Consider the following 25,029-nt stretch of genomic DNA (forward strand, 5'->3'; position numbering starts at 1 on the left):
TTTGGGGAGTGCATTCCATAGATGGGGCACCACCGCAGAGAAGGCCCTCCTCCGGGTACTCACCCTCCTAATATCATTCACAGAGGGTCCCCAGAGAAGGGCATCCATTGCTGATCTCAAGGGGACGGAGGGCATATATGGGTGCAAGCGTGATCATTTGAGATATGTATCAGGGAATAAGTGTTCCCAAATAAATAATAAAGTATGAGCAGCATTGAAATTGCCAGTTAGTTAATACAGTGTGAGATACAGTGTCTCTAGTTCAAACTTTGGCCAGTTAATTGAATAGCCAGACAAATCCCCGAAAATACTGATCAACTGCATCAAAGACGGAATATATGACTGAAATTTTGAAATAAGTAATAAAAGACAGGACTTTTTTCTGGTGGAACTTACCAGAACTCAGTTTAGGCACCTTTTCTTCCATGAATTACTTGCCAGAACTGAGTTCCAGTCTTTTTCTGGGTTTAAGCAAGATACATTTATTATTATGATACCCAGTCTACAACCTTGCTTTAAGGTCAGAATTTAATTAATCCTCTCAGGCCAGCACTTAGTCTCCTAAACAGGGCCTACAACACCAGCAAACCTCTGGGAAGCAGGACCAAGCCTTCCATCAGAATCTGGACGCTTTGTTTCATGTGACCTGGGATGTGCCAAAAACTGGGATGGTGAATAATGTGAAAAACATCACAGATTATTTTTCATCTCCTGTGTTGAAAAAGAATAATTTTGTGAAATTGCTGAAATAATGGAACCTGATCAAATTCCAATGGCACCTGTGTCTTCCTGTATCGAAGGGGGAAATGTAAATATACTGACCCAGCAGTTGGACATCTGAACAAATGAACGATTTCTAATATCAGAATACTTGGAGCTGAGAAGAAAATGGTGATCATGGTATCTAAAGAATGGGCAAATTATGAAATCCTTGCCTACGGCAACACATAAACACAGCAGTTGCTATCCTTAAGAGAAAAAAGCTGACCATGAGAAAAGTTCATGTCATAAAGCTGCTAAGTTATTAGAAGAAGCTCAGAAGGAAACTGGCGAAACTATGTATGAAATCCATCTCTCATGAAAAGGATATCATAGTTAAGGAATTTTGCACAGTGTGTGAAGTGGCCACAATAATCAGCTTTTAATAATTTCAAATATTAAATGAACTTGCAAAAACTGAATGTTATTGAGCCCTATGTCAGTTGGCATATCAGTCCACTAATATTCAGTACAGTAATGCCTGCAGCAATATTGTCAATCACACAGATTTTGTATGTAGGAGTTCTTGTCCCAGACTGTGCAATGAGTGGTACTCTTGCAAATGTGTTTCTTGGCTTGATGCATAGCAAAAGTTATTTTCATCTCATTACTCTGACATTGCCATTCTTTAGGAATGACAGAAGAGTATCTGAATGAACATTTACATTCTGCTGTTTGATGCTGGAGTGAGAAAAACAGTTGCTCTTGGCACACTTTCTTAAAGTAGTCCAGCTGGACTTGAGAGAAGAAGGATGAGCAGGAGGAGGCCTCAGAATGTGGGCCTGCTCCAGATGTTGAGCTGAGAGGAGTGGAGATCTTATCTCAAGGTTAAGCTCCCCAGGTGCTCTGGCAGTCTCAGAATAACCAAGGTGTACAATTAGCAAGAGGGGCTCAGAACAGGGGAGTTTCCTAGCGACTGATGAGATGGGTACAGTTCGAACCCCATAATGTGACATCAGCCATCAGATAAGGGTGGCCCAATTAGAGGATCATGGTACAAAGAGGACGCATGTTCATTTTCATAAGACCCCAACTGAAAGGATGGGGCCCAGACATGCTCATAAGGAAAATTCTTAGAGGTGCATACTAGACTAGGTCCAACAAATGGCTCCACACATGTTCAGAGGTTCATTCCAGGTGTTTTATACATCTGGAAAACACTTTGGTCAATAAAAAAGCATTTTGCAAAAAAGTTCTGTGACTTTGAGTGTGCGAAGGGACGGACCTGGCTCACAACACTTGTGATGATGCAACTGTGACATTAGGAAATCTTTCTGGAGTTAAGACATTCTAGAAAGATAAGTTTCCCATGGATATTGTATGGGACTGTGCCAACTATAGACTGGAATTATCAGTGAGTGAAGGTGTCCCTGCTCTCTTTGGAATTAACCGAGTCAGATATTTTATTCACAAATTGTATTCCTTGAACTATGCTTCACCAAGAATAGTAGGGGTTTACATGTATGTGTAAAGATAGTGGAACTAAAAAGATTGGAAGGATATTAAAGCTCAACATTGGTAGCTTCCAGTTTCAGATCGGTGTATGCCATGTGGGAAGGTTATGAAGCCTGGGTGCTTCATTTTGGTGAAGCTAAAAATGACTGACATAGAGGCAAAAAAGAGAGATCCTGGTATGAGCTTGCCTCTGCTGAACCTGTATATAACCAAATATGCAACAGGTTCCCAACATTGCTGGATGGTGATGAAGTTGGTTTATTCAAATGCTAGCTCCTAAAGAGTGGCCAGAAGATGTAGATTGCCATTTAACGTTTGGTGAAGAAGAGTTAAAAATTGGTCCAGAAGATTTCAGCTGAAGAGGGAAATGATTTGTGAAATATCTACACAGCACAGATACGGCACCATAGAAATAGAAGGACCCATCACCTTTGTTCCCTACGCACTGTTTTGTCCACTCAGTTGCTGCCGCCACACTCTCCGTGCTGGTGACGTCGAGAACGGTGGTTTTCAGCCGATCAGACGTGACCTTCTCCAGCTTCTCTGCGCCCTCCTGCGTGAGACAGGCCGCCAACACGCGCAGCCCCAGGAGATCCAGCTGCCGGGCGAGCTGGTTCCCGAAGCCCGAGTCGCAGCCCGTGATGAGGACGTGTTTCTCCCTGAGGTTGTCCACGGTCTGCCTCTCCCGGTACCATCGTATCACGAAGTACGCCAAGACGGCCAGTGCCAGCCAGAGCCACATGGCTAGAACCTGCAGGGCAGAAGCAAGCAATATGTGAGAGGGTTGGCATATGTATTTATCCACCCTGGTGGAGCAGAGTTTAAACCCCCCTCAGCCATGAAGATGAATGGAAGGATGCCAACAACAGTGTTAGTAGCACAGCAGGACAGTTCTCCTTCCTGCCAAACATAGTCATAATATACTATTATTATTCAAACGCTTCACTCTAGTACCTCTCTCAAGGTTATTGCTGGGGCATGTGAACTGTTACCTTGGAATATACGAGTACTCCAGGAATGTTTATTGCCCGTTTCCATATAAATCTTCTCTATTAACAGCATTATCAATGTTCACAGCAGTGTACAAGAACGGAGTAATTTGGAATGCTTCCCAGTGTCAGTTAAGCTTTCAGTTATGTTGTACATGGATGATAGTTCAATGACAGCTGCTTGTGCTGAAAAAGCTACTGATTAAATTGAGTACGTTTTGCATAGAAGAGCACCTGACTATTAAGTATGCCAAGACCAGTAATAGTTCCTCATACATGGAAACTGGGCAACCAACCCACTAAACAGCTGCAAAATACCAAATATTTGGGGCTTTGTTTTAATGCACAACTTTCTTGGAAGCAACACTTTCTCAGTCCAGCCAATATCCTATGGAGTTTTCTAGATCCCAAGGGGCACTTTGGCTGCACTTCCACTAGAAAGAAGGTGGCGCTGAAACAGAGATATGGGTGAACACACTGTGGAAGCGGTTCAGAAGTCTCTGAAGAGATCTGTTAGCTTTTCCCAATGTATGTTTTCAGCACATTTAAGGGCAGGGGTAGACTAATTTTTATGAAAGCTTTTGCTCTTTTTGCATTTGGTTGGAGTTGGTTTATATAAATGATTCCTGCCTGCCAAAATCTGCAAATTCCACCTCAGGTGTCTTGAATAACACATTTAGTACATTTTATATGTATATCAGATCATACCGGAACTTTAACTCTTTTTATGGTTCATTAACAACACAGCATGAAAACAACACTGGCATCAGGCATGAAATAACTTATCAACCTCCTATTTAGCACTACAGATATCTAAAACTGGAGGCCTAAACTTCCTATGGAGGATGTAGGTTTAACTAGGGAGTATTGATTAGGTCTTTCCAGAATATTTCATGTGACTGTGGAGACTTCAAGCCCCATGCTTTGTCCTGGTTGGCTAAAGAAATTCAGGGTTGCCAGCAAGTGTAAAGCCAATGTCAGCTGCATCACTGTACATGGCCCTTAGCACTTTTGTTCATTTTTCTAGTAAGGCTATATTCAACTTGCAATTTATGGGTCACATACAGATTTCCTTACTAATGCGCTTTTCATTCTTGCTGCAGTGCAGAAGGATGTTAGTGGAAACTTATATAGTAATGCTTGTTGTCTCCGATAAAGAGGGAGTGTAGTCCCGCTTCTATTGTTTTACATATGGAAAATATGATTTTAAACTTTTCTTTCCAAATGAAGTATAACTGCCCAGAATCTCTGGATGTTGGAAGTAAGAGGGATGGCGGGCTTGGGCGACCGCTCCTACAGGACACTAGCCCCGTCACAGGTGCTGATTCGGATGTGGAGGAGGAGGAACGTCTCCGTGAGACGGGGGGGCATGGGTTGGCTCAAGGTCCTGGGACGCAACAGGAGGCGGCGGCTTGCTCATGGACAGGCACCTCGCTGCACCAGACCGTACATGGGAATGGCCCAGACGTGCAGCCGGGGGAGGGGCCCCTGGGGATGGGGAATTCCCAGCCCCAGCCCAGCCCCCCCCCGCCCCACCCCACCCCACCCCACGGCAAGCTGTCAGCAGAGGCGAGAGGCCCAAGCAGATCAGCAGCACGGAGAGGAGGTGCACTTGCCTACAGAGAGACCTTCCTGAAGGGTCCGGATGCAGACATGTTCATAAGGAGAGTTGCTGGTGGCAACTGCTAGATTGGGTTCAGCAGAACACTCTATACATGCTCAGAGATCTGTTCTGGGTGATTAGCATTGGAAACGATAAAGGATGTTTGCAAGGAAATGGACTGTAGCTGGTGTTTCTCCGGGGCAGGAATCTCAGCTCGCTACACTATACGACTTCACAATTCCGCCACATGTGGATCTCTCAGCACCTTTCAGTACCATTGACCATTCCAACTTGTCAACTGCTGTAGGAGCATCCCAGGACACAATCTCATAAGGCTTCTTTCTTTCTTTCTTTCTTTCTTTCTTTCTTTCTTTCTTTCTTTCTTTCTTTCTTTCACAGCAGTGGTGTACCAAACTGAGCAGTGGTGCAGTGGCAAATTTAGAAGAAGGGGGTCCCTCCAGGATAGGCAGAGTCACGCTCTCAAGCCACACTTATTCTCAAGATTATGCAACCTATGATTATACAATAAAAATGCCTTTTGTCACTTTGTTTGAATTTCTGTTGAGTAATGAATGCAAGATGAGGGCATCTCTTTGCAATGAAACAATGACAGCTTCTAGAAGGGATTTCTTTTCATCTTATTATGAATGAATGATTTTTAAAAATCACATTCATACTTCTCTCTCCTGTCAGAAAGCTCCCAGAATGGTTTATGTAGAATTACTATGGTAGTTCCTGCCCATAGGCCTACTATCTAAAAACATGGCATACAAGGCGAAAAGGACAGGGAGGGAAGCGGAAAAAAAGGAAACTTAGGCACTGATTACCCAAACTTATAGAAAGATAGGTAGCTATATTCTCCCAAGAGCAGCAGTCACTGTTTGGTTTCTTTTAATTTTCTGCGGCCTCTGCTACCACCAGCTTAGGATGTGTATATGTGTGGGGGTTCCTAAATGAGTCCAGGATCCACAGTTTAGGGGCTCCAATTTCTTAAAATATCCAATAATCTTATATAGTGTTCTCATTGGATCTACGTTGAATCGTGCATAAAGTAGCCTAACTGAAGTTAGAGAAACTTAAAGCTATCAAAAGTCATGTCTAATTTTTCTCATTGATTCCAGTGAATACACTCCTGTTACAATTCTTTTGTTCTACTTTAGTCCTAAATAAATCTGGGACTAAGAGTTGCTAGGAAACACCTATTCGCCTCACAGAGCTACAGTTCCCAGAATGGTTTTTCAGGCAATTCCTCTTCCCCAGGTCTTCTGGCAACTGTACCTCTCTGTGTGAGGAATCGGTGGAATAGGTGCCCACTAACAACACTCAGTACTCTTGACAAGCTACGGTCCCCAAGATTCTTTGGGGAAATAATGAGTGTTTAAAGTGGAATAAAAGAATTCTAAATGTGCGGTGTGACTGCAAGGGGGTGGGAAGTAGATTTTGGAGCAGCAAAGGCAGCTGACCTCATGTTGCTGAGGAGCAGAGGCTGAGCAGAGGGAAAGAGTCACAGAAAGCATGTGTGCATGCCTGGCAGGCCTCCCCACATAGGTAGTTCCCAGAAACTGTTGGGAACTGTCGGAAAAAACCACCCTTGTTCTATAACTGTTGAATTCAGGGCTCCGACACAGTGGCAGCTGCCAGCCACGAAGCAGCAAAATTAAGTCTCTTGAGAGGTGGTGAGGGAGAAACAGTGACCACGGCTTCCCCCTCCAAAATAAGTGGGGGCACTCCGACCCCCAGAGGGCCCCCTCTACTACACCCTTGACATTGAGTAACCTCAGGATCTGGTTGTTTTACTCATTGCTTCAACACAGGAAAAAGGCATCTCTTCAGGAAAAAAGGGATTTCTGGTCCAACTGACAATTGCTTCATGGTGAGGCTTACTGCACAGTAACCTCCATAAAACAGTAGCTCTGGTCAGGCAGTCCTACATTACCTGCTTGTATGGTGTGAAAGCCACAGTCTTTATCATATACCGTAAAGCTTTCATTATGCTCTAATAAGTTGAGGAAGTGTTGCAGATGGTGGGGAGTGAGCAGGGAAAGACTGGTGGGCTACTGCTGCACCCCTCTGATTTAGTCAGTCAGTGCCGAAGTCATTAGCAACATGAACTGAAGATTTTGCTGGAGGGGAATCCAAGAAAAGCGACTCTTTGGGTGCAAACTCGAGTGAGGTGAGGGGGCTTGGAAGTGTCCGGGGAGCTGAGAGCAATGCTGCCAGGAGGCCTGACTCTCTCAGTAGTCTGGTCTCCTAAGCTGGGTCATCCAAGGTGAAATGGTCAGAGCAGAGACACAAGACACAAAGATGCATCCACCGTCTTTAGGAGCATCGGCCACAATTGCAGAAGAGAATGGCTGTCTCTAGTAGTGATGGGGAGAGAGAAACTTCTGAAGGGCAGCTCTTGTGCAGGAGGGGTAGTTGAAAGTGACATGGCGGAGGATCTTTCACAGACAATGGCAGTGATGCTCAACTAGTTCTAGTTAGGTATGCAGAAGGTGGCAATGGTCAGTAACTTCTGCATATTTCTTACTTTGTAAATCCTATAATGGAACAGTCCAAAATGGAACAAGAATGTGAGAGAGGAGAGTCCCAGTAGTATTGAACCAGCTGCTAAGGAAGAGCAAAGGACAAGTACAAATAGTATTAACTTTAATGACAGAACTAGATTAAAGCCAGAAAGAGTAGTGGAAACAGGGACAGAGGTGAAAGGAGAGTCCAGTGTTGCATAACACCTCACATACAATTGCAACATGGACCATGAGAATAAAAGCAAACTGGAAACTACACTGCAAGATATGCAAACTAAAGTGGACTAGAATAGGACACTTTTGATCAGACAAATATGAAGGGTTTTACTCTGGAAATGACAAACTCAGAAGAAGCAGAGTGACTCTGAGCAGTATACTGAGATACGATGCAGCACGGGGAGCAAGGAGCTACAATGCGAAATCTGAACTGGAAACCTATCCACATAACTATCATTCAAGTCTACACTTCAACAACAGATGCTGAAGAAGAAAACTTGTATGCAAGTGACCAAAGGAAACTGATAACACACTAAGAGATGTGAATAATCATAGGTGACTGAAAAGGTGGGAAGCATACCAGAATCAAGTTTTGTGGGAGAATATGGCCTAGGGGTCAGAAATGAAGCGGGGGAATAATTCATGAAATTCTGTGAAGCCAATCATCCGCTTATTGCAAATACATGCTTCAAATCAGATACTGTTCACATAGACATCAACTGATGGCAAATATATAAATCAATATAGACTACACAATTGGAATCATAAGATAAACACGAAGTTGTATTCCCACTGCCAAACAAGACAAAGAACAGGTTGTGGTAGTGACCATGAACTATTAATAGAAAAAGTCAAAGTAAAGATGAAAAAGATCACTAACAAAAGTGCCAAATTACAACTTAAATTACATTCCTGAAGAATTTAAAATCCACATAAAGAACAGATTTGCATTACTTGACTTAATTGACCATGAGCCAGAACAGTGGACTGTAACCACATACATTATTAGGGAAAGATGCCAAAAGACAATTCCTGTAGTAAAAAGAAAGAAAAAGTCTGGATGAATGACAGAAGAAACACAGTTCTTAAGGTCAGGTGAGAAGCAAAAGGGAAAGATGACAAAAATAGGGTCAGAATCCTGAATGAAGTTTTTCAGCAACTATCATGTAGAGACAAACATAACTATTATGATGATCAATGTAAAGTAACAGAACGGAGTAACAACATAGGGGGGGAAATCCAAGAGATGTCTTCCAGAAGATCCAAGAAATCCAAGGGAAACTCAGACCTAGATTAGGAATAATGAATAAACAAATTTATTTCTTCCACTATGTTACCAAAATAACAAGTTCAAGTAGCTTGCATTAGAAAGGACAACTAAACCTCATTAGCTTTATAACAGATGAAGGAGAGATCTACTTTATTAACTGAGGGAGCACAGTTAGTGTGTATGCAAAATGCATTTATCACAGTTACAGTGCATGCTAATGAATATAGGGCAGATTCCACCTTATTGAAAACATGACTCAAATGCACATTAGCTGGAGGAGGAGTAGGAATTGGGAAGTGTTGTGAACTGTTTTCTCACCATCTTTTCAAGCAGATCAGGACAAAAGGCTTTCTAACTCAAGTCTTTATTATGTTAGTTAGGCTGGCTTTGTGATCCCAAAGAGTATGGGTGGAAGTCATACAGATACAAGCCAAATTATAATACTGCCTATTAGGGAAATGCAGCCTCTTCATGCCAAGCTGATTCCAAACTGAAGACCTCTCCTCCCTTCCAAACCAAAAAGAGCTGACCCCACCTTTAAGGTGGATTGTGATGCTTTTGGGCCAAACAGGGCTGCTTGCTTGCTTCACAATTAGGCATCTTAACTTGGTGCAGTATAATTGGGCTAAGGATGTTCTGTCTACTATCTGAATTTGCTGTTCAGAATTTCTTCCCCCGTTTGAAACGTTCTCACTGCCTGCCTGCCTGCCTGCAGGTCCACTGGCCTTAGCAACGCAGCGGCAAACTCCAACCGCACTTCTTATTCCATTTCTGACTCAAGACTGTTTTATCGGAAGAGTGGTCCCAATCCCTGCAGAAAGGAACCCTTTTAAAATAACGTACTCAGTAAGCACAAGGGTGAAGGAGTGGAGACTTTAAAAAAGGGGAACCATACAGCTCCTTCTGCCCCCTCACAAAAATTGTGGAGAAAGAGGTGCTACGGTGGGGGACTGTGGGACAGCTTGCTGGCACACCCTGGGAGTGAAGCCAGCTGGACAGCACCCCAATTCCCCTCCAGACAAAAAGAAGCAGCTCCAGCCCTCTCCTGTGCCAAATTTCCTGCAGGGAAGCGTCACTGAAATCAAGACAACCGACGATAATCCGATTTACTTTAAAGTAGCCACGCGTTTTCAGCTACTTGTTCCTTCACACAAGCGCAGCCAATCCGGAAGCCTCAGAAAGCACACTGTGAAATTTATTTTTTCAAAGGAGAGGAGAGGAAAACAGCACTGCATTTACTCACCAGTTCACTGGCTGAGACAGCAAGGGAGGCTGGAAAGCAAATGAACGCCGATCAGCTTGTGATTGAAAGGCACAGGCGTTTCCCCTTACATAAGGGCCACTTCCTGCCCCGAGGTTATAGCAACCGCTTCTCTCCTCCGGCAGAACAGTTCTGGAAGTGCGGCATACACTGAAATACATTTTGTATTACCCTTCTCTACATGCCTCTCATGAGGGCACTTACACCTCTAAACACTCTGCTTCTCTACAGTTACTGTGTTCCTTTTACTTTCTCCTTCACCCTTGAATAATTTTCCTTTCTCTACTTGGTCTGTCCTACCTCAAAACTCAAAGTTCTCAGGATGCAACAAGTGCGGAACAGGTTGCTGTTGATTTTATGGTGTCAGGATTTCAGACCTGCTTGGAATGAATACCCGGATTCATTGGAAGCATGCAATGAAGACTCAACAGCTTATTAACAGCAACAGGGATTCTTAAATTATAACAGTGCTGAGGGGTAGTCAGTTTAAGACTGGCTACGAGGAAATGGGAGATGTACAGAATGTTTTATGGAGTTGGTGTCATGTATGCTTTTCCAGGGAGAGAGGGGGAGACTTTGAATGGGCAATGTGCAAGATAATGTGCAAACTCATCAGAGGCATCAGGCAAACATCATGAAAGTTTGAGTAACAGATAACAAATAAAACATTCAGGAGTTATAGAATTGAATAGGTTTCAATGCTTGCTTTTTACAGTCAGAGGTAGGAAATTCCTTTAAGGCAACAGAGAGCTGCCCAGTATGTGAATATCCAACTAGCTTCATGGTATCACCCCCCTGCCAGCTGTGCGCTGCATTTGCCTGTGGGTGAATCATCGCATATTTTGGAGCTTTGGGACTCATCTCCTTTTCCCAAAGAAGGGGCCTGAATGGAAAAAATCTTGCAGTTCAGAGGGGTTGGATGGAGACAGGCAAAGCTTTCTATATTGCGAAATTTAGAACTTATAACTTTTATTAGGGCAACTCCAACCATCTGTCACTCTTCCACTGAGTAATATAAACCACACATCCAAATTATTCCAAATTCATCTGATTCAGCCTGCCCCATTCTTCTTTTCCTCAAGATGCTGCTCCCATCCCCAGGAGAGGTTGCCAAAATAAGGTGAACCAGTGTGAATTGTGAGTCCTTGTGCTCCATGGGCAGCATGTGTTTCCCAAGAGTTCCCAGGGAGGTACAAAGATGTAGAGAATTGGAGGTGCAGCAAAATCAAAGTCCCAAACACAAGATAATTAACTGCAAAATCACCTACCTCCTGAGGAAGAAGTTCCTCAGTCCTCCTGCCCCCCTCAGCCAGCAGAAAATCCAGTGTCCGCTGATGTTGTACCACAGTAGTCCTGCTCAGTTCCTGACTTGTACTTCAAGAAAAAAAATATATATATATAACCAGGTGAAGAAGCACTGCATTCGTGGCTGTGCCCTGAACCAGATGGGCAGGAGTAGCTAGTTCCTGGCTTCTTCTACCTCACCTCTACCTGGCTCCTACAGTCTATGTTCCCAGGCTTTCTTAAGTTTGTTTTTTTCCACTTCCTAGGCTGGCTGGCTCTGCCCTTGAGAATGTCATCCTCATCTGGGCTGAGGCCCTTACCATGAGGAATGTTCTCTCTGAGGCCATTATCCCTTCTGGCCAACAGGCCTGGGTAAGACTGGATGGTAAGAGAGGGTGCAGAATGAGGTGAGGCAGTTGTCAGTGAATTGTCTGCTTCATTGAATCTTGGAGTAGACAGAAGATCGCTTCACCCGCCATCGGGATAGTCTGAAGAAGCATATTAGTTGGGGAAAAAATTGTGCAAAGTTGGAAAAGAAGATGGAAAGTCTCTGGCCATTCTAACTCTGTCCCAGCACAAGTCTCTTTAGCACAGGCTCAAAGTATCTGTGTTGTTGTATCAGTCCAGCGAATACAAAATGAACACAACATGACAAAGCTAAAGAACCAGCTAAAGACTCCTCAGAAATGAAGGCCTGGCCTTCTCAGGCAGGTGGTGATTCAAGACAAAACAGGTACAAAGGTCTGATAGCAACAGGAATGCAAAAAGCCCTCAATTACTTCCAAGACCAGAGTCATTCACATTCCCCTAAGGCCAAAGTTTGTAGGCCTGAAGGGTATACAGTGGCACCTTGACTAACAAACTTAATCCTTTCCAGGACTCTGGTTGTGACCCAAATTGGTCGTGAGCCAAGTCAAATTTCCCCATAAGGTTCAATGTAAATAAGGTTAATCTGTTCTGTAACTGTTTTTTTTAATCAGAAAAATTTGAAGCAAAGTGACAAAGAACAACAAAGATTGCAGCCATCTCCCTGCCCCACCAGCATGACCACGATCGCACCCGTCATCCCTGCATGGGCCGGTCATCCCGGCACGCTCCGGGGTGTGGGGGAGACGGGTGTGATTGCGGGCACGCTGGGGGCAGGGGAGAGATGGGTGGGAACATGGGTGCGCTTGGGGGGGGGGAGGGAGATGGATGCAATCGTGCTGGGTGGGGTGATGGCTGAGATCGCAGTTGCACTCCTGCAGGAAAGATGGGTGTAGTCTTGAGCGCTCCTGCAGGAAAGACCAGGAGCGTGATCTCAGCCATCTCCCCGCACACACCCAGCACAATCATGGCCATGAAGCATGCAGACAACAGTTTATTCAGATGGCTGTCCAGTTTCTCCTTGAATGTCTCTGGTGTGGGAGAGCCCACCACCTCTCTAGGCAGCTGGTTCCACTGTCCTATTGCTCTGACAGTGAGGAAGCTTTTCCTGATATTTAGCCTGAATCTGGATTGTTGCAGCTTGACTTGGTTATTCCATGTCCTACACTCTGGCATCAGTGAGAAGAGATCTCTTTGTGACAGGCTTTGAGGTACTTATTAAGTGCTATCACGTCCCCCATCTGTCTTTCTTCTCAAGGCTGAACATGCCCAGTCCAAGAAAAAATTGCAGTTATTTCCTCTCAGTAATGTGAGATTTAAAACTCTTTGAGACAGGATTCAAGTAGGTACAAGCAGTTTATTCCACACAAAAAGCGTTTCCAAAGGCTGGCTCAATGCCTCAGTAGTCTGAGAAACAAAGAGGAATCTCTTACTGTTTACAAGAGATGTTATACATTCCTTTCCCCCATGCTCAACACTATCCCCGCTTCGCCATTGGCTGGTTACTAAGAAGTCACAATCTTCCCCATCCGCCTATACCATACTACTCCTTAATATGTTCCCCCCTCCCACTCATACACCCCATGTTCAGGCTAATGAGCCTATTACCTATGAGAGGCGTGTCATTTACTATTCATAAGCCTATTAAGCGTGCGCAGTACCTTCTAAGAGGTCAACAGGCCGAAGTGGCCTTGAAAATTCTTACTTGATGCCAAAATGTTTCTTAAATCTTGTGGGGTGGATGAGACGATGAGAACAGGCCTTTATTCATTCTAAAAGATACAGATTCTACACTTAAGAAAGAACAATCCTTCACTCATATTTTAAAAGATACAGACTTTACACTTCCCACAGTACCTGCTGCTCGAGCAAACAAGGTGAACCCCTGTTTCAACCTGGTCATGATCCCAAATAGGTCCCCTGGGGCTACCTCCCTTGTTTTCCTTTTTCCAAAGGATCAGCAACTGCATTTCTTTCCCTCTTACGCACCAAATCACCATTTTCAGGATTTGAGGACCGTAGTTTGAGGACCCATGATCTAGTGGCTCACCACAATCAGTCTTCCCCTTCGATTTTGCATTTCCACCCTTTGAACTTCAACCTGCCATTGCTCAGGCTATCTGCTAAACACAATCATACAAACAATTTTCCAGGGATTTACCAACCAATTTTCTCACTGTTGTAAGAAAAACCGTTACTGTGCCCTTTTCTTCTTTCTGGGAGTCCCTTAGATTCCCACCATGAGAATTCTCAGCACCCTTTTCTTTTTGCTTTTTCCAGCACAAACCAACCAGTCACCACCCATCTCCCTATTTGCCTTCTCTCCAGCAATTGCAAATACAATCATTTTTCCCAATCAAAAGAAAAGCTTCTTGTCTAGGGGAGCAGGTAGGTAGATCAGAGTGTGGCATAAACACTTGCAAGATTTTGAGCAGATGCTAGTAAACATTAAAAAAAATATATTACCAGTGTTCCCATTCCTGGCAAGGAAATGGACCTTGCCATTTGGACCTTTTCCCCATAACCCCACTTTCTCACAGAGCTTCCACACAGGATAAGCTTATTAAGGATGCCCACACTGGTTAGGACATATACTGCAGACCCAGCAAGGGTGCAGCCATTTCCTAACTTCCCAGTTCTGGATCATTTTCACCACAGCAGGTGGGATGGAGGAGGAAAGGGTTCCATACACACGTATGGTGATCACTGCCCTCCCCTGGCCGGACTCAGCCTTGCTGGCCTCGGGCAATGACCTCATGGATCTTTCCTCAGTCATGCCAGGGTTGCATGTGCTGTCTTCTCAGGGGCAAGGACACCCTCCATGCCATTGCTTTCTGCCTGAATTTATAACTTACAACTTTTATTGGGGCAACTCCAACAATGGAAAGAAGAGGGAAGTAGCAGTGGGAACATAAGCAATGTTTATCTCGTACAATTCTGTGAGCGAAGTAGGGTGACTGCAAAAAAACACACACACAAAGCAAAACGTCACTAAGGTTCCAGTTTTTGTAATGTTGGCAGTTCTTCCTAAGGATCTCTTCCTTTAAGCGATGGATGAGAGGCAGAAAATCGAATTTCCCCCTAGGAATGAATATACAGAGATGTGAGAAATGTCACTTACTGAATTTCTACTTGTCACTCAAATTGCTGAACAAACAAACTGCCCCCTTCAATAACAGAGTTTCAAGGCTTATACCCAGAACCTGCATCTCTTACACAATACACACGATTGCAACAGAGATGCAGGTTGGTGGATGTCAGTGACCAACCTGATGAATGCAGTCTTTCCAGCTTCAGCTGGTTGCAGACAGAGCAGAAACCTTCACTCTTTTTCTGGTATTTACTTTTCTGATGGTTAAAATTTGTGTGGTCTCTGAACTTTAAGTCATCTAATGGCTGCAGGCAAAAGGCGCCTCTTCTTTTTCAGCCAGGGTTGATTCAAATCAGCAGGCTTTTCCAAACTGACAGAGACAAGCAGAGGAGCAGAAAAAAATCTGCCATGTTGGTCCCCTAGGTACAATCATTAACTCATATTAAGGACACAATCCTATGCATTCTTAGGCATTGGAAAGTTGTGGCTGGAGCATCCTGGCTGGGGATGCTGGGCAGTAGGCCTTCCTTCTCTCTAAACTTACACAGGGTTGTGCCCTTAGCAAGAAATTGTATGGTCCCTGGGAAAGCATCCTTGAATGCATAAGATGGTTTGGTGAGACTGTAGAGACTGTTCCAAGCTCCGGATGGACTCCGAGCTCCAATCGGCCTTCCCTGCTCCCTCCCAGCACTGCAAAAGGGGCCCTTCCAGCTGCTTCCCAAAGTCGCCAACACAGCCTTGAAGGAAGGGCAAAAGGGTGATTGTGGCGGATGTGGAAGGAGAATGTGAGGCTGCGGGAGAAATCCTGTGGTCCCTCTGGCCCCACCACAGGCCATGGCAATAAACCTTGCATTTAAACTTTGCAAAGGCACAGGCTGGGTAGCAAGCCACCTCTAGATAGCTCTACCTCTGGAGACCTTCCCTCTGTCCCACTGGCCACCACTATATAAATCCACAGCAATAGTGCATGACAATGGTAAACTAGGGTTCACATCTTAAACTCGGGGCCACTAAAATAGTAAAGACATATAATCAATATTGAATTCACTTAGCACTTAGCTTACATGCACCACATTTTCCCACGGTCTTTCACCCACCCAGAACTCTGCAATTTAAGCTAAATGAAGGCCTGTGGCCTGTGGCTGCACACAGACTGTCTGGTGCCCCTGGATGCTGTCACAGGGACAGCTTAAGATCAGTTTTGCAAAGGCTTGCTTATTGGAATTTTTAATAAGTATTTTTTTAGTAGCTCTTTTGTTAGTGAAAGTCCTGAAAAAAATGGTAATGAAAACCTCTCTTCCACCACTGTTGATACAGAAATTCGTACTGGGGCAATTTAAAAGCAGTTATTTGACAGGCAATTCATCATGTTCCCCTAACCACAATCAGGAGGAAGCACTCAAATGCAGAAAACCTGCGGATAATCCTAGCATTGTATTCTGGTGCTCTAATAAACATTTATTTATTTATTAAAAGCTTTTCTATCCTGTCCCCTACAGAACTGTCTCAGGACAGTTTACAATAAACAGCCAAACAAACAAACAAACAAACAAACAAATAAATACATAAATAAAATCTGGCTTCTGTATGAGATAGACAAAGTGCACAAGAACCCATTGTACTGATATTATTTCTCCCTCAATATTCTGTTGTTTTTCAAACTATGTTTCTGAAAGCTTTTCTGAGAGCTTGCTGTTTCTGTGCTCGACAAGATTAGCCATATAACAATCTAGCGGTACAACTCTTGCTGCCAATAATAGATTTAATGTTCTTTCCCTTGTTCTGCAACAGTTTTTTCCACCTTTCCCCTCCCTCCCATGTATTTCCTTATCTCTCATTCCCTGCCACTGGCTTTTTGCAAGCAGGAAAAATACACAAACAGGAACCAAAGTTCTGCTTTTAAATAAATATTGAACCTTAACCAGAACTCAAAAGGGCAAAAGGGGGGTGGGGGAGCAATGCACTGTTTAATCAGTGTCTAGTCAGGTGCCAGTGAGAAACCCATGGACAGGACATCAGCCTGGCACCAATTTATTGATTGATTTATTTAAAAAAAAAACCCTTTTCTATACTTTCCACATTTGCCAAATGGTTCTCTGAGCAGTTTGCAATAAAAGCTAAAAAAAAAAAAAAAAAAAGAACCCAACATAATGAACAATATCACACCATATATGTAAATAGGATATGGGTTGAAACACACCTGTCCTAGATCCATTAAATACAAATACCTAGATATATAAATACATGATAAACAATCTACAGCAATCCAACAACAATATAAATAAAATATAGTACAAAATAGCATATTTTTAAATAATTAACATACTGGGAAAATAAAAAGGTTTTAGCCTGGCGCTGAAAGACATAAGGAGTTAGCTCCAGGCATATTCTTGGGGAGCTAATCCCGCAAACCGGGCACCATAACTGAGAAGGCCCTTCCCCTGATGTCCACCTTCCTTAGATCTTTTAGAGGTGGCTCTTGGAGAAGGACCTCAGTGGATGGTCTTAAGGTCGGGGTAGGTGTATATGGGAGGAGACATTCCTTCAGATATCCAGGAACCTAAACCATTAGAACAAGGCCCTAAACCTAACATTGAGCCATAAGGACCAGTAGCTATTGGGAATCATCAAGGATTTGTCAAACTCCCTTTTAATATGTTAAGGTTTTCCTCTCCTGTGTTAAGAGTTTGGTTCTCTGTGTTTGTGCCTTTAAGAAAGGATAAACTGATAGAAATTGGCAGGTTGTTATCACAGGCTAATTTTTTCAATCCGTGGGCAGCCCTAGCTGCTCCTGTTAAAGCGTTATGTTATGTTGCTTGCCCCATTCAGCTGCAGCAGAGATACACCCAAGAGCAGGAGATGCTCCGCTTTGTTCCTTTTGCAGCTTTTCATTCCCTAGGCTGCTGCCGCCACACTCTTCTTGCTGGTGACATCGAGAATGGTGGCTTTCAGCCCCTGCAATGTGACCTTCTCCGGCCGCTCGGTGCCCTCCTGCGTGAGACAGGCCGCCAACACGCGCAGCCCCAGGAGATCCAGCTGCCGGGCGAGCTGGTTCCCGAAGCCCGAGTCCCAGTCCTGATGAGGACGTCCACAGTCTGCCTCTCCTGGCACCATTGATGGAGGAAGTAAAGCCCACGGAGGGCAGCCAGGTAGAGCCACATGGCTAGAAACTGCAGGAAACAAAATGCACTGACAAAGTGGAAGAGCCAAAGAAATCCTCGATCAGCTTCCCTTATACTTGAGTTCATATTTAAAAGTTGTTTTATTCTTGTTCCAGGAATCAAGTGTGTATACTGCTAGGGAGCTGTGATAGCAGTGACCAGATTGGCCTCTTCCCATGGTTGCCCTTTCTATGGGAACTCCCAGAGTCCAGGTGTCATGAGAAGCCACAGTGAAGCATAGAAACCTTATGACAAACCTTTGTACCTCTCTGTGCTTTGGGGAAACCGAGAGTACAGTGACAAAACTCCATCACTGGGTTCTGTCAAGATGGCAGACCAACAAGTGTAAGTAAGAAATCAGCAAGGCTTCTAATGATGTGCAAATCCGGCCTGTTTCTAAGATGCACCGGATGTGTTTGCCTTCCACCCAGGCCACTGTTGCCTCCTCCTATCCTCACACTCCCTTAATTTCAAGCTTCCTTCCAAGGCATATACAAATCCTCCCATAACAACCTCAGTCACAGCAAGCAGCTTTATTAGAAATTTAGCAAAGACTGCACTTTTCTTGGGAACATTCTGATGACACAGTTCTCATTTTCAGTATAACTTTAGAGGATGTCGCTTATGTAAGTGCTTCAATACTAGCCTTCCTTGATCCAAATATTTTATTAAAATTTCATTTGCTTCAGACTACGTGCTGCCTAATCTGTTCATAAAGGTGTGTGGAAACAGGAGTTTTATTGTGACTTTGAAAACAGAAAAATACCAATATCCTGGGAAACTCATCTTTTTCCCTCTACCCCTAAATTTTGTTTTATGCTGTTCAGGAGTTAATGGCTATGGCGTAGGGGAAGGTCTTATTCTCCCTCTGCTCTTCGAATAGAAAACTCTCTATATCGGGGGTGGTCAAACTGAGGTTCAGGAGCTGCCTGCGGCTCGTTGAATTTATTTTGCGGTGCCCGTGGTCACCCGCCTACCACTCACCACCTGCTGCCACCACTCAGGGGGCCCGCTTGCCATCCGCGGCTGCCCTCACGCATGGGCGCCTGCTTGCCGCTCCCAAACATCTCAGGTTGACCATATGCAGTCTGGCCACCGCTGCTCTATATGGAAAACGCTCCCTGTGACCTCTGTATAGCAGGGGTACAGAACCTGTCCCCCCCCCCCCCCCAGCTGTGGGACTGCATCTGCTATCATCTTTGATTATCGGTCACATTAGTTGAAGCTGATAAGAACTGTAGTTGAATTATCTCTGCAGGGCCAAATGCTACCCCTCCTGTTGGTTCGTGTGGATAGGAGAGGTACATATCCCTGTTATAAACCATCAAGGCGATCATTTTCTTGAACCTGCTGCATATTTCCAGGATATTCTGAGCAGATGGGAGTGCCTGCAGGCCCCTTGCCCCCTTCTTCTTCCATTTTCCTTAATAAACAAGCAAAATGAGTACTCATCCCATGGGCCAGCTCCCATGAATCATAGACCTAATTGCTAGCCCCACACAACTGGGATCCTTTTTTAAAGCAATGTAGGGCAATACTGGCCATTCTAATATGCTGTAAAAGAGGACTGCGGAGCTGTTCTAGGACACTGTCCCAGGGACCGCCTCCCCACTGCCCTGACCTGTAATAAGGTGATGTTGGGAGTGGGGTTCCCTCCTCCTTCCTTTCAACAGACAGGCAGTTAATTTTTGGGCAAAAAGCACTTTAATTTCACCATACAGCCAGCAGAATATTAGCCAGCAGAGGAAGACTCTCTGAGCATGCACAGACTGCTTTGTTGTACCCAAACTGGAAACGATTTTTGAGATTCCCTCCTCCATCCCTCTGGGAGTGTCCCCCCTGGAGATGGGTAGCCCTTCCCTCCTGTTGCCATGCAATGACGAGGCTCCCCTGGCTGCTCTCCCCGTCCCCTTCCAGCACCCCCAAACTCCGTCGGTTCCCATGGTCTGGTTGAACACCTGGAGACGGCAGCCTTGAGATAAGCACTTCCTCTCCACCATCTGTGTGTTTGCAGACCTTGTTTCCCCGGACTCCTCATTCTCATCCAAAGAGTCAGTGCCACCCTGGTCCTGGAAAGCGTGCCAGAAACCTCTGCCTCTTTCATTCTCAACAGCTGTGGACGGCAGGGCAATGTCAAAAATGATTTCAAACCCCAAAACAGTAATTAATACTTGTATGAAACAAGACTTAAGCTGTTAGCCGGTTTCTTTCTTCTTCTTTTTGCACAGGGGTTGGGCAGAACCTGACTGATGGCCTGGCACCCCCAAGTCCTGGATGACTCCCTTGTTTTCTATGGGCAGTTCTTGCTTTCGGGCCATAAAAAGCTGTCGTGTGAGGCTGCCTTCCCACAGCCGGTTTCTTCTAATGAGTCTCGTCAGGACAGCCAGCTTGTTAGAACTGAGCCAAGCATGAGTTCCTTAATTAATTAATTAATTAATTAATTCCAACGATTAGCTTTCACTTTTGTGTTTCTGACCATGAATAGTTGCAGCAAAGTTCTTTCTCCTCCTTTGGCTGTTCCCAGTGAAAGGATGCACAGCCTCTGTGCTGTTGAAGCAAATGGCCTTCACTATTCATTTACTTCCCCAAGCAAGTAGGTTTATTAAAGCCTTCACACCAGCAATTACAGGACAGAGAACTGAGGCTGAAAGAGTGTCCCCTGAAAGCAAAAAGCATCTCTCCCCACAGAGAAATGGCCCTTGCTCATGTAATATTCTCCTGCCATACAGAGTGAAATAGAAACCGTTCCAGTTGCTACAGAATGCAAACTACATTTTGTGATGCACCAGTTAACAAACACTTATTTTATCTGCATGCTTTGATGCTGATTTAAAACAGGCACAGACTCCATCCTGGGTTATCATGGCTAGGTGTGATTTATTACATCATGAGTCTTCTCAAGAATATGTCCTATACCAGGGGTCGGCAACCTTTAACACTCAAAGAGCCATGTGGACCCGTTTCCCACACAAAAGAAAAGACCGGGAGCCGCAAAACCCCTTTGACATCTAAAATGAAGATAAGACTGCACATATTGTTTTTTACCTTAATGCTATGTATTTCTTCATTATGATTTAGCTGCAGCTCTTGTTCAGTCACTAAAAACTGTTATTTTTAATCTTACATTATAAACTAGTAGGACTCCTTTCATATATTTTGAATAGGAGAACAGCTTCCTGATGAGTCAAAGTCAGTGCTAAAGGGCTACATGCATTAAATAGCAAACCCCATAAGTTCGTTAGCAGTAAAAGCAAATGAATCTACCCACGTACCATTAAACATTTGGTTTTCTTCAGAAACTTTTCTTCGATTTATCCATGGTTGGCCTACGGGAGGTGGCGGGGGGAGGAGCTCAGTAAATCGGCGCAGATCTGCAGATCAGGTTGTGCCGAGACATAGGTGTGTTTAGTGACTGATTAGCAGATAAACAGTCAAATGCTGTGAATAGTGGCAGGTCCCAAGCGCAACTTTTAACATTCAGATGAAGGAGATTACATTGGGACAAAAAGAATCTTTTCAGCAGCAATTCCGTGTAACATGAGAGCCTACAGGAAGCTTGTTTAGCAGAGGAATGTAGCTTTAGATTTATTTAACTAGCTGATTTACTTAACTAGCTAGCACTGCGTTCCTGAGTGGAGCTTCGAGCAGATCAGCGGCTGTGCCGTCGCGTGTTTTGAGCGACGGAGCCTCAGAAGAGGGGTTCAAGAGCCATGTGCAGCTCCAGCACCATGGGTTGCTGACCCTTGTCCTATACAATATGACAGTATGTGCCATTCTCAGCACATTGTTTTTGTTTGGTCGCAAAGTCGTGTCCGACCCATCGCGACCCCATGGAAAACATTCCTCCAGGCCTTCCTCTCCTCCACCATCCTCCGGAGTCCACCTAACCCCACACCCATTGCTCCAGTGATTCCATCCAGTCACCTCGTTCTCTGCCGTCCCCTTCTTCTTTTGTCCTCAATTGTTCCCAGAATTAGGCTCTTCTCCAGGGAGTCCTTCCTTCTCATTAGGTGGCCAAAGTATTTGAGTTTCATCTTCACTATCTGTCCTCCTAAAGAGCAGTCAGGGTTGATCTCCTCTAGGACTGACTGGTTTGATCACCTTGCGGTCCAAGGGACTCGTAGGAGTTTCCGACAGCACCACAATTCAAAGGCTTCAATTCTTCAGCGCTCTGCCTTCCTTATGGTCCAGCTTTCACAGCCATACATTGCAATTGGGAAAACCACAGCCTTGACTATACGCACTTTTTTTTGCACATTTTTATTAAGATTTTAAACTAAAAACTAAAAAAATAATCAATCATCAAATACATCGGACGTACTGGGTCAGCCCTCTATAACAAATCTTTTTTCAGCGCCAGGTAAAGACCTTTTTATTTAAACATCATTTTAATTGTTAAAATATATGATCTGGCCAGGGCAACTTCTTCTTCCTTCTCTTTTCTCCTCCTATATTATGTATTTACTTATTTTATACTGATAATTTTAATTTTATATTATTATGTTCGTAACTCAGTGTATTTTTTGTATTTTTGTATTTAATGGTAATTTATTATGTTCTATTGTATTTCAATGTATTTTATTGTGTTGTAAGCCGCCCCGAGGCTTCGGCAAGGGGCGGCATAGAAATGTTATAATAATAATAATCATCATCATCATCATCATATTCAAATTGATTTATAAAAATTTAAAGACACCTTTAAATCTAAGCCAAGTCCCGTTTCTCCAGCCACTCGTAAAAAAGTTTGATAGAAGTCAGCATCTTCTTTCTCCTTCAATAATAGAGTCAATCTGTCGACTATACGCACTTTTGTTGGCAGGGTGATATCGTGAGCAGAGCCGGCTGGAGCCGGGGGTCAGACTAGATGGTCCGGGAGGCTCCTTCTGACTTGCTCTGTTTCTATGTTTCTGTATACATAGTTATTTTCCCACCAGGCCTAGTTGACCAGAAAATATTCAATGCCTGAGCATCTTCTGCTTCTACGGCACCTTAGGGTGGGGCCTGTTGGTAGTTGGATGGGTCATTGTTCTGGACTGGGGTTCCTCACTCAACAAGGAGGTGCTGGTTGGTCAGGATTTCTGTGGTGGCTGTCATGATGGAGTAAGTTGTAGCCAGTATAGATTAGACAGTTGAAGGCTTAGGGCTATTTTTGGTGTAAATGTGTCTTCCATTCTTCCTTTGATTCAATAAACAATTCTAACATACCTCATACATTTTTCTTCTTATTATTTGCATGATAAGTAGGTGTTCAAGTTTTCTGACCAATAAGTAAACGTCACAAAATTATGCAATTGCTATCAAAACATTTAGGAAGTTTAAAGTTGCTTCTGAAAAGTGTGGTAAAATGAGAAAGCTCTTTGAATTAGCTGTGCACGGACAGTAGAGGCACAATCCCGTCAGGGTATGTGTAGTCCTTCACTTTTTGAGGATTGCACACATCCAATGGAAGCCAGGGTGTCCCCTGCCTCCCAACTCAGCTAGATGCCCGATTTTGGGCATCTGAGGGAGGTACCTTGAAGTGGGAGGGAAGAATACTTCATATCACAGTGGTGCCTCTTTCCTCACCTCTCCCTGGAATGGACCCTTTTCCCAAGGTCACATCTGCAACCTGGCAGCCCATGTAGCTCTTCTGGGGCCAGCTGTGGGGGGGGGGGGGGGGTGCTCTGAGGTCAGGCTCCCAAGTCCAACTTTGGAATTATTTCCTGAAATCTTCTGGTGGTCTCGATGCTGTCTAGATTGCACAGTTAAAGCAGGACCTTCTGGAAGTCTCTGATGGGAACATTCCCTGGCTGGGGTGGTCCCACCAAGGAATGCCCCTCTTGTCAGATGGCAACATACAGCCCTCGCCTGTAGATCTTCGTGCATGGGCCAAACTGTGCTCTCATATTGTTTTTATCTTCACATGTTATATATCCTTCAGTTACTGGGATGTTACAATGCTGGAAATTCTTCAGGGTTAGGCTTGAGGTCAGGGTTGGGCCAGATGCAGATTTCATGTACAATTTTTGTGTTTCAAACATTTGTGTGAAGAAGAAACGAGAAAGTAAGAACCAGCTTTGGCTAGGTGCCTGTTTGGCAGGTAAGGAAGCAGAAGGCACCTCGCAAGAATCCATATTCTTCAGCACTTGCATGATCTGGCTGTTGTAGAAACCATGATCAATAGAGAGCTTTCGCTGGTTTCACCCCACTGTAGGTTGTAATGTAGTCCACCCAAGAGGCTGGCAAGTAAGAGAGGGGGATGAAGATAAATTTGGAATCCCAGCCAGCAGCATAACGGGTGCGGGGATAACGGGAGATCAGCGCATGCTCCATGCAGTCTGTGACCAGATGCATATCTTTATTAATCCACCAGGAGCCAAAGAACATCTTGTGAACTGCATTGAGGGGGAGGGAAAAAAGATATCATTTTCACCTGTAAGTTGAATAGCCCTAAACTTCCATGGGAGAATGGAGACGTTGTTCTATTGCAGGAGAGGGGGACCTCAGGCCCAGGGCCAAACTGAGTACTCCTGTAGCCTGGTGACGGCTGTAAGCCATCCAGAGGTGCTGTGGCACAATTGGGCAGCATATAAATGTTTTAAATAATAATAATAGTCTGAATCGTGCACTCTGGAGTTCCTCAGAAGGCCTCTCCCACTTCTCCTGGGCCCTTTCCCCCAACCACTGATTTTTCATGGGCTTCCTGCCTTTTGTGCAGGTTTTTTTGCCATTCCAAAAGGTTAGAATGGCTCTCCCAAGACTTAGTGGCTGGCAGCAGGAGCTTTAAACTACAATAGGCTCCTACTTTTTGGTTTTCTTGGCCCACACCTTGCTTTTGGCTCTGTCCGCCCCTGGAATGTAGTCCCAAGCACTTCTCCAAGATTGAATTTTGCCCTCAGGCTGAAGGAACTTCCTATCTCTGCTCTGTCTGGGTTCAGACAACATGATAAGCCATGGGGTTTTTTCCTATGGTTAGTCTGTCATGTTGTCTGAATCCAGTTGTGGTATTTCACCATGATAAGATTGATCTTTAGAAACCATGATAAGTAACAATGATTTGCTCTATGTTTTTTTCCCATACCACTATGGCATGTTGTGTTGTCTGAAACCAGGACCATGGTTTCCATGGTCATGGTGTGAAGCTATCATAGAGTCCTTTGGAAAGAGAGGCAACTGCAAGAGCCACTTCAGCCATTCACCCTCTATATGTGGACCAGTGAGGAAGAGGCAGGTGACATAGGCAGGAAAGGATGCACCTGGGGATTGAATTTCAGACATAGTGCTCA

The 25,029-nt window shown here is 44.3% G+C and overlaps 1 protein-coding gene across 3 annotated transcripts in view; it reads right to left on the bottom strand.

The window, feature by feature from the left end:
• Positions 1–25,029, bottom strand: part of LOC123029862 (retinol dehydrogenase 7-like) — a 40,781-nt gene that overhangs the window by 5,210 nt on the left and 10,542 nt on the right. Inside the window, exons 1-2 of one of the 3 annotated variants that reach the window (XM_044443237.1) lie at positions 9,845–9,954; positions 2,644–2,965 (exon numbers count right to left, since the gene is read on the bottom strand). In XM_044443237.1, coding sequence (XP_044299172.1) covers positions 2,644–2,956 — 313 coding nt within the window. In that variant the 5' untranslated portion in view covers positions 2,957–2,965; positions 9,845–9,954. Of the gene's footprint in view, positions 1–2,643; positions 2,966–9,711; positions 9,730–9,844; positions 24,139–25,029 lie in introns of those variants that run through there. The other 2 variants (XM_044443238.1, XM_044443239.1) reach the window with 2 other exon arrangements.

Source organism: Varanus komodoensis, unplaced genomic scaffold (genome assembly GCF_004798865.1).
Source record: "Varanus komodoensis strain SLA01 unplaced genomic scaffold, ASM479886v1 scaffold41, whole genome shotgun sequence".
Lineage (NCBI taxonomy): Eukaryota > Metazoa > Chordata > Lepidosauria > Squamata > Varanidae > Varanus > Varanus komodoensis.